Source organism: Gadus chalcogrammus, chromosome 12, assembly GCF_026213295.1.
Source record: "Gadus chalcogrammus isolate NIFS_2021 chromosome 12, NIFS_Gcha_1.0, whole genome shotgun sequence".
In the NCBI taxonomy this organism is placed as follows: domain Eukaryota; kingdom Metazoa; phylum Chordata; class Actinopteri; order Gadiformes; family Gadidae; genus Gadus; species Gadus chalcogrammus.
Genome location: NC_079423.1, coordinates 25,494,381 through 25,504,392, shown reverse-complemented (window position 1 = coordinate 25,504,392; position 10,012 = coordinate 25,494,381). Strand labels below are relative to the sequence as shown.

At 45.3% G+C, this 10,012-nt stretch overlaps 1 protein-coding gene across 1 annotated transcript; it reads left to right on the top strand.

Annotated features, from left to right (window-relative positions):
• Positions 1 to 8,800: 8,800 nt before the first annotated feature.
• LOC130392766 (high choriolytic enzyme 1-like) lies at positions 8,801 to 10,008 on the top strand (the record flags this gene model as incomplete). Its single annotated transcript, XM_056603266.1, has 1 exon — positions 8,801 to 10,008. A coding segment is annotated over exon 1 (714 nt), but the record flags the coding sequence as incomplete, so codon positions are not given.
• Between the last annotated feature and the right edge of the window lie 4 nt (positions 10,009 to 10,012).

The following is a 10,012-nucleotide window of genomic DNA, read 5'->3' as shown; positions in this document are numbered from 1 at the left end:
AATCAATCAAAAGTCAGCTTCAGAGAACCACAGGGACAGATTACCTATTGGGCTTAGCATGTGCACAGTATATTACACATACGACAATCTGGCTCATCCAACAACAAGCATTTTCCCAAAAAATTACAAACACCTAGCCCGGATACGTCTCACATTACAGAATGTCCGCAATGGATTAAAATCGCTGATTAGAAGTGTATCTGTTAGCTCTGCAACAGTAAAAATCTGGTAAAACCTGCAGTGAAAGACGTTGCATAAATAATACAATTCCTACCCTAGCTTTAAAGCACTGCTTCATCTATCAGTGTTCCAAAAAAAAGACCAGACATTTATTTACTCAGGGCATTGATTCAATAAAATAGTTGTTGTGCTTTATAATGTGCATGTGTTGCTCACATAATGTTTCATCCAACAGAATAAAGCATGTATTTCATAAATGTCCAGCAAGATTTAATGCTGTTTGAAAGTCAAGTTCATCATTTGGAAGTCCTAATTCTGTAACCAACACTTGTATTTGTCCCTCAGTGTATAAAAGTAGAAAAGCACACCTTTAGTTAGGATAGTGATATCAAGTCGGTGAAGATATACGTTAATGTCAGTGTGCGGCGTAGAATTCTGCATTATCGAAGTTAGAAAAATGCTGTTAAAGTGCTATTTTAGTTAATTTCTTTTTTTTTTTTTTTCTTGCGTTAACATTGCCTCAGTAAAGTCCCATCCCGCCACTCAAAGCCTTGAAATAACAAACAGTGTTGAAAATGTAGGATGGTCGCTTGAGTCCACCATTAAAAGGTTTATTTAATCCCAAGATTCTGCACCACAACCCTTAATCCTCCAACAGACACACCTGGAGAGGACAATATAAAAGCTATGGTCCTATCAGACTGAGAACAAACCTCAACAAGTCTCTTCGTTGTAGACATCCAGAGAAGCTCAGTTTTCAGTGTCTAGAAACAACCACAGACATCCAGAAGATGAAGACCTGTCACAGCCTCCTCCTGCTCTTACTGAGCCTCTGCCAAGCTCAGCCTCTGGTGGGTAAAGAAAGTATGACTGATGTCCTAGAAGACCATGAGGACATGGATATCAGCACAGAGATTCTGAATCTGATCTCAAACATTGACTCCAGTGAGATCCTGCTGGAGGGAGACCTCTCTCAGGCTCAACCTCTGGTGGGGGAAGAAAGTGTAGATGATATCCTAGAAGACAATGAGGACATGGATATCAGCACCAGGATTCTGATCTCAAACAACGGCTACTTATCACCGCCACTCCACAAGTGACCCAATCATCCCCCCTTACTGATCGTTCGTCCTGTACCCATACTTACTGCAATTCCATTTTTTTTTTTTATCATTTAGACCCTGTGAAGTGTGTGTGTGGTTGAAGGCTGGTTTAAACTGTGTGCCGTGATACTGCATTACACGACAGGTGAGCAGCCTAACCCAGCCCCAGAGTTCAATAAGCCTGACTCGGGCCAGTTGAGGCTGCTTGAACCAACCATCAACCACCACCACACATGTGTAACGCACATTGACTGTTTATAATATAGGTTAGACTTTGGGCGTTTTCACAACTGCCTTGTTTGGTTCAAACTAAACCCAAAAAATCCCGGGTGCAGACCATTTCGGCTGTTGTTCTTAAAAATCATTGAAATCGGGAGCGGACCAAACAACCATTCCGAGACCCAGCCGGAGAGGTTGTCTTGGTTCGCTTCTAAAATATCCCTATTGTGGTTTGCTTGAGGTTTGAAAGCGACCGCACCTTGGTCTTAGCCAGTTCTAAAAATGAAAAGCCTCTTAGAATGTAACAGGCTCTTGCTTAGCAGAGAGCATCACAGGAAATATTGTTTGGTTAGCGGTAACTCCAAGATTAGCAGCACATTGTCAGACCTTTGGTTGAAAATGAGTCCTGGCTCAACATGGAGCAAAGAGGAGACGGAGTGTCTATTCGATATTTGGGCAGATGCCCACGTAAAAAGTATGTTGGAAAAAAAAAAAAAATGCCGATGCATTCAGCACATTCAGTCCCAGGATGAGGGAGAAGGAGTTCGACCGGTCCGCAGATCAATGTATATCACGCTAGATATCCATGATTGTTTACTTTCACCAGCGCTTTCTTCCCCTTTTTTTCTTAAACGCTTAACCCCGCCCCAGTATTCTTTTTCCCGATGGATTTAAGGGATTTAACATTTTTTGCCCACATCTGGGACTGTTGACAAATTGTGGGACTGTTGCGAAAATGCAATGTGAAAATGAACGGCGCCAAACCAATAAGAAACCTTCCTGGTGTGAATACACCCTTACCTCCTATATATCTCCATTGGTGAAAACAATTGCTGAATCGAAAGAACACAAGTGCTCAATTCGGTTCTACTCGTTGAGATTAATACCAAATCCACGGAGGATTCTATAGGCCATGTAAGGAATTTATCCGGGCAAGAATTTACGAAGTTGCCAAACAGAATATTTGCCACACAGCAGTGAAGGCAGGACAATGTCATAATGTATGCTACAATGACATCTGTCACCAGAAACTCTGCCTTGGCTGTTCATTATTATTATTTTAAAACAATTATACAAATACCTTTATATACCGTTGTAACAGGTTCAATGAGTGAATGGACACTGGGGTTGCTTGGAAGCACAAGCAAGTCTTTTATTTGCATGAATTACGAATTACGATTCTTTTCCGGGAATCAGTTCTTTCAGTTCAGTTCACTTTAACGATTCGTTCGGTTGATTCGTTCGTTTTGATTGGTTCGTTACGTCAGATTACGTAATTTGACAGGGAATGTCACGGTTGTCTGCCCCCCCCCGCGAGACGGCCCTGAGCAAAATTGAAACAACTTCTAAGCTCTACCCTCCGTGAAAATCCACAAGATATAGTATTTTGTATAGCCAAACGTCCCACCAATATTTATACCACCTGCTTACTCTCTATATTGCTGCGTTTCCACTGCAGCGTGCGGAACGGATCGGATTCGCAAAGGTGTGGTAGGGAGGGGGCGGTATAGCCCAGCTCAGTTCCGAGGTTGCGTTTCCACTGACGACAGTACCCTTTGTGGTAGGCCGGATGTCGATCGCCGCGGCCCGATCCGCACCTTTGCGATCCGATCCGTTCCGCACCCTGCAGTGGAAACGCGCCATATTTCATTCATGGTTTTATATTCATAATTTCCTTTACTTTACATTTAATTCTTCATTATTCAGGCATTACAGAAATTTCATGGTCATAAATAAAAAATACGATCTGCAGTTTAATTTCTTTTTTGTTCTTGAATTGACGTAGAAAATGGAGCAAAGACTCCTGGGATGGGAAATGCGTTTATCAAATAAGAGATGGAGGGCAAGTCTATTTCGGAAATGTAGGGGGATATATGAGTGGCCCCAGCGTCGAATGGCATGACACCAAGATACGTCAGACAGAGAAAGCGCGCAAATTCAACGGTCACAACCTTGTCATTTGGTTACCAGGTGCCCTGGCAACACCATTGCTACCTCTCATTGGCTGAATCTTTGAGAACGTTGTTGACTCAATCAATATAAGATTGCGGGGAGACGAAACTCTGTTCGTTTGTATATTTTTATTTTACGTGACCATATTTTTGTTTTATGTTAAAAAAAAAGAATCAAAGAACCAGTTCTCTTGTATTTGGGGAACCAGTTCTGGTCGTTCACCTTCGGGATTCGTTCGTTGTGAACGAATCGGTCGCGACCGACTCATTCGACTCATTGGAGTTGCCTAGTAACGGGGACGCTGGCGAGTCTAACGCCGCTCTGTATGGCTTGTTCTTATTCAGCATTTTCAATATTTCTGACGATTGCATTGAACATTTTGTTGCTTTTTTGGTCTTTAGTAGTTTAGCTAAGTTTACTAGTTATATATAGTCACTTTTCGCTATTGTAAGTGCGCCAGTTTTCTTTATTTTTACGTGTTGTATACGTGGAGTCGTACAGTTGGTGGACGCTGTTGCCTTTTGAACGCTGCTGCTGCTCACCGGAACGTCATTCTGAACATTATTTTTTCGCGATTTTCTTTTTCTTTTTCTTACTAGTCTTTTAACTTTTTATCAGTTTTCTTTTGCTTACTTTCAACACCTTCTGTCTGAAACCCTTCTGGACCTCGGTAAGTAAGTGCGTCAGTTTTATTTATTTATTTATTTATTCCTGAACGTTAAACGTCTGCGTGTTTTGTGTTTTGTGCGTGGAGTCGTGCAAGCTGTTGGTGGAGACACTGAGGCCGGCTTAGATTGCTGCTAACCTCCGGCGCGTTCCACTGGACTTCCCTGTCTCCAGCGTTAGCTAAAACCGGCTTGCTCCACTCCTCTGCCTCCGCTGTGGCTGGCTCAGTGGCTTACCCTTAATGAGCCAGCACTAGAACGGGGACGTTGGCGAGTCTAACGCCGCTCTATCGACTACAATGTTCCCATTCTAGCCCTGGGAAATGGTTCCCTAGCTAGCCAGCTGGATGCTTACCTGTCGTGCACTGCTGTAGCGGTCCGGGACTGCCTGCAGCGCTGGGCCATTGATTAGTGCTTGCATGGGTGAACCATATTGGGGGGGCTGGGGTGGACTACCTGCTAGCTCGATGCTACAACCTACCCTCCGTCACGTCCCCTGCTTATGAAAATGGTACCATCTCCGAGCTCCTCCAATTACGCTCTTCACCATGCACTCCTCCCGGACACATTATATCTAGCACAATCAAAGAACTTGGACTCCGTCGGCCACGATATGTCCACAGAGGCAGCCGGAGGACCTTTGTTTACCCCGGCTCAGAAAATTCCATTTCCTCACTGTGGGCCAATCGGCACCCGCCAAAGACGCGACGTCATCAACATTACAACCACACCGTGCGCACTGTTTATCTCACTCCGCTACCCAGAGCTCCTCAACCTGGCACCAACCAAAAACTCATCTCTTCTGACATTTGCACTTCTAAACACCCGTTCCACTTAATAAAAAAGGACTTCTCCTCAGTGAATTTAATTTTCTGATCAGCACTGGATTTTCTCTGTCTCACTGAACCTGGCCTCAAAAACCCAGGGACTATTTTCACTCAATCAAAGCCACGCCCCCCTGGCTACTCTCTACATTGACAAACCTCGTCTGGAGGTCATTTCTGGTGGTGGAATTGCCATCATCCATCGCCATGACATTAAAACCAGTGCAACATCCATCCCAACCCCTTCCTCATTTGAATCCCTTCTTTTAAACTGTCTGGTCCAAGCCCCTGTCATTGCAGTCATTTACCGTCCCCCTAAGCCCGACCCTGCCTTTCCCTCTGATCTTTCGGCATTCCTTACCCAGCTCTGTGCTATATCTCCATCCGTTCTCCTCCTGGGCGATTTCAACATTCATGTGGACATCTCTGTCTGCAAACCCGCAATGGAACTTCTGGAAATCTTTTCATTCTTCAACATCACCCAACACATCGATTTTCCAACTCATAACCAAAGGCCACACCCTGGATCTGGTCTGTTCCACTGGCATCACAATCAGTCACCTGGCCGTAACAACCTACACATCTCCGACCCATCTGGCCATTAGCTTTTCAAACTCACACTCCCTCCCCCCATGAGAAGCAAAAACGCACCATCACTTTCCAGCAACCTCAAATCCATTAACCCATCCTCTCTTTCCACATGTCTTTCTGAGTCCATCGCTAAACTCACCATCACCCACAACAACTCCCCCGACTACCTGGTTAACTGCTATAACTCAATCCCCTCTCATCCTGCCTTGACACAGCTTGCACCTGTTCAGTCTAAATTGGGTCTCATTCTCCCCACCTCTGCCCCATGGTACACTGACGAACTCCGCCATCTCAAATCAAAACTACGCCAACTGGAACGGCTTTCCCACAAAACAGGTCTTACCGCCACCATGGAAATGTACCAAACAACACCTCCAGCTATACAACGACACCCTGAACTCAGCCCGCTCCTCCTACTACTCAGGAATCATCCAGTCTGGCAGCAGCAATCCAAGGACCCTCTTCAACACCATAACACACTCCTCAAGCCATTGGACACCATCTCTCACTCCTTCTCAGTTGAAAAATGCAATAACTTCCTATTCTTCTTCAATGATAAAATCAGCACAATCCACAGCCAGTTGACCATCGACCCGCCCTACGTCCCAAACCGGATCCCCCCCAACCACCGGTCAATCCTTCTCCTCATTTGCTGCCATCACCTCCTCTGCTCTTCCTCAATGGTCTCAACCATGAAAATCAACAACCTGCAACCTGGACCACGCTCCCCCCCACACTTCTAAAGGCTGTCTCCCCATTCTCTCCACCCTCATCACTAACACTGTAAACTCCTCTCTATTCTCCGGCCATGTCCCCTCCTCCCTAAAGCATGCATCAGTCACGCCCGTACTAAAGAAACCCGGCCTGGATCCTGATTCCCCTAACAACTACCGCCCCATCTCCAATCAACCTTTTCTGTCTAAAATCCTGGAACGTGTTGTTGCCTAACAACTCATCACCTACCTTGACAGCAACGACCTCTTTGAACTCTTCCAATCGGTTTCGCTCCAAACACAGTACAGAAACTTGCCCTCCTCAAGTGACAATGGCCTTCTGCTATCCTCTGACACTGGCTCCCTAACTATCCTCATCCTCCTTGACCTCAGTGATCTGCCTTTGACACGATCAATCCACTCCATTCTCCTCTCCCGTCTCAATCCACCCTTGGCATCACTGGCACCGCCCTCTCCTGGCTTGGATCCCTATCTCCTCCGACAGACATCAATTAATCGCCATCAACAACTGTCAATTCAGCCACTACTCCTCTCATCCACCGGTTGTCCCCCAGGGTTCTGTGCTTGGTCCACTCCTCTTCATTCGGTACATGCTTCCTCTTGGTCAGACCTTCGTCACCATGGACTCGGTTCTCATTGTTACGCCGATGACAGCACAGCTTTACCTCCCCTCCAAAACCATCAGTCCTTCCACCCTCTCAACCCTCTCCGACTGTTTGACTGACATCAAGACCTGGATGCAAAACAGCTTTCTCAACTCAACTCCAAACAAATCCGAAATCCTCATCATTGGTCCTGACACCCTCACTCACTCCACTCTGAACTTCACCCTTAACATTGACGGCTCCACCATCACCGCCTCCACCAAAATCCGTAACCTTGGAGTTATCCTGGACCCCACTCTCTCCTTCCTCCCCCATGTTAACCAAAACTGCCTTTTTCCACCTCCGAAACCCGCCTCCGCCCCAACCTGTCAATCTACCCACTGCTGCGACCTCATCCACGCTTTCATTTCATCCAGGCTTGACTACTGCACGGTCTTCTCTACGGCACTCACCAACAAGAGTCCTCAAAAAAACTTCAATATGTCCAGAACTCATGCTGCACGATCCTCACTGGTACCCACTCCAGAGAACACATCACACCTGTCCTCCGTGAACTCCATTGGCTTCCAAGGCCGTACGCACAAAACGGGGCTGAAAATTGCGTACCTGACTTTCAACGCCAAGGTCGTGATCTATAAAAACTAACTTGACGGTAGAATGTGCGCAGCCCTAAGCAAACTCTGACCCATGCGTACGCATGGTTTGGAGGAAAAGGAGAATGGCGACACAGACGGTGGATTTTGTGTGGGTGAACTGAAGTCAGACAGGAGAAATGTAGAGTGAGAAGAACGATTATGTTTTATCATCGCCCTTCATGAAAGTTAATTTCAACCCGTATCATGCGTTAAATCTATGTAATCAGAATAATTTAAGTCAACTGCGTTATAACTCAAGAAACATCTCCCTAGAATCTAAATCAAAAAAAATCTCTATGTTTAATCCCGTCACTCCATACTGTCCACTGACGACTGCATGGAATAAAACATCTGTCCAACATGTGTCGAAAACATAATATTTTTATGTGACACTGAAAACACATAATCAAATGTCAATTAAATCCCAAGTGTGGAAAATCGTTATATTATTGTCCGTTCATCTTGATGCTTTTCATGACAAATCAGACATTAAAAAGGGGTTATGTTCAAGAACATTTTACGTGGGTGATTACAAACTGATTATCTAAGGTGTTCTCTGTCAGTGCGTAATGCCCCGTGCGTAATGCTGCACCATGGCACTGCTGGAGGACCATGCAAATGGCAGGATTCGGATGGAGAGGGTCTTCAGGGGCCATAACGATTTATTGGTACGTAAAAATATGTACCTTTATGTCTGACCACTTCTTTTTTAATTCTGGGACTGTGTGCTGCGTGCCACTGACAGAGTTCACTGCTGCAGCAACATGTTGCCTCTCAATATGCTTTTTGTTGTTAGTGATCCCAATCCATTGACCGCCCAACAAAACTACTTTTTGGGCCTCCACCTCACCCACACGTGCCTCCACTTCAACCTCCGTGAAATTTCGCTTTTTTGCTTTTCTCAGTCCTTCTGCCATTGTTTCCGGCAAGACATAATACTTGTAGGCACTCTGTGATTTATGAAGCAAAGATTGCTTAGAGGTGTGCGTACGAAGGGTTTTATGAGTCTGACATTTTTTTGTGGCACGCAAAACTTGGCTTTTGGGCGTACGTACACTTTTAGTAACGATCCTACGCACAGTTTTATAAATGAGACCCCTGATCTTTTACATTTATTCACAAAATTCGAACAATTGAATGCCAAGTAGAATTTATACAAATTTGTCAAATAAAAGTTCCAAAAATTAATTCCATACCCTAGCTTTAAAGCACTGCTTCATCAATCCTTCTTCTGAGAAAAAAACAAATGACCAGACTTTTATTTAATCAGGGCATTGACTAAGTAAAAGAGTTGTGCTTGAAAATGTGCATCTGTTACAAAATAAAGCATGTATTGCATAATTATCCAACAAGAATTATTGCTGTTTGAGTGCATCAGTTGGAAATGCTAATTCAGCACCAAACACTTGGGTTTGTCCCTCAATGTATAAAAGTAGAAAAGCACACCTTAAATTAGGATAGGGATATCAAGTCAGTAAAGAAAGACGTTAGTGTCAGTGTGCGTGAACATTGACTCAGTTAAGTCCCTCCCCTCCTCACAAAGCCTTTGAATAACAGACAGTGTTGAAAAGGTAGGACGGTTGCTTGAGTCCACCCTTAAAAGGTTTATTTAGTCTTTATATTCTGCACCACAACCCTAAATTCTCCAACAGGCACACCCGCAGAGCACACTATAAAAGCTCTAGCCCGTCAACCCTCAAAACCAACCTCAAGGAGACTCTCCATTGTAGACATCCAGAGAAGCTCCAGTGCCAGTGCCTAGAAACAAACGGAGAGACCCAGAAGATGAAGACCTGTCTCAGCCTCCTCCTGCTCTTGCTAGGCCTCTGCCAAGCTCAACCTCTGGTGGGAGAACAAAGTGTGGCTGATGTCCTAGAAGACAATGAGGACATGGATATCAGCACCAGGATTCTGATCTCAAACAACGGCTCCAGTGAGCTTCTGCTGGAGGGTGACTTGCTTCTCCCAACAACCAGAAACGCCATGAAGTGTTTTAGAAACAGCTGCCTGTGGAAAAAGTCCTCAAATGGCCTTGTGACCATTCCCTACACAGTGAGCAGCGCCTACACCTCTGCGGAGACGTCAAGAATTGTGAACGCATTGCAGTCCTTCCACCAGAGCACCTGCATCCGCTTCGTTCCCCGCCGGAACCAGTACGACCACATCAGCATTCAGAGCAGAGGTGGATGCTACTCCTCTCTGGGCAGGACAGGAGGCATGCAGGTACTCTCTCTCAGGAGATCGGGGTGCATGTACTACGGCATCATGCAGCATGAGGTGAACCACGCTCTGGGCTTCAACCACGAGCAGACCAGGAGTGACCGTGACCAGTATGTCAAGATAAACTGGAATAACATTAATCCAAGCAATGCCTACAACTTCCAGAGGCAGGACACCAACAACCTGAACACCCCCTACGATTACAACTCCATCATGCACTACGGCAGAACAGCCTTTTCCATAAATGGACGAGACAGCATCACCCCCATCCCAAACTCCAGAG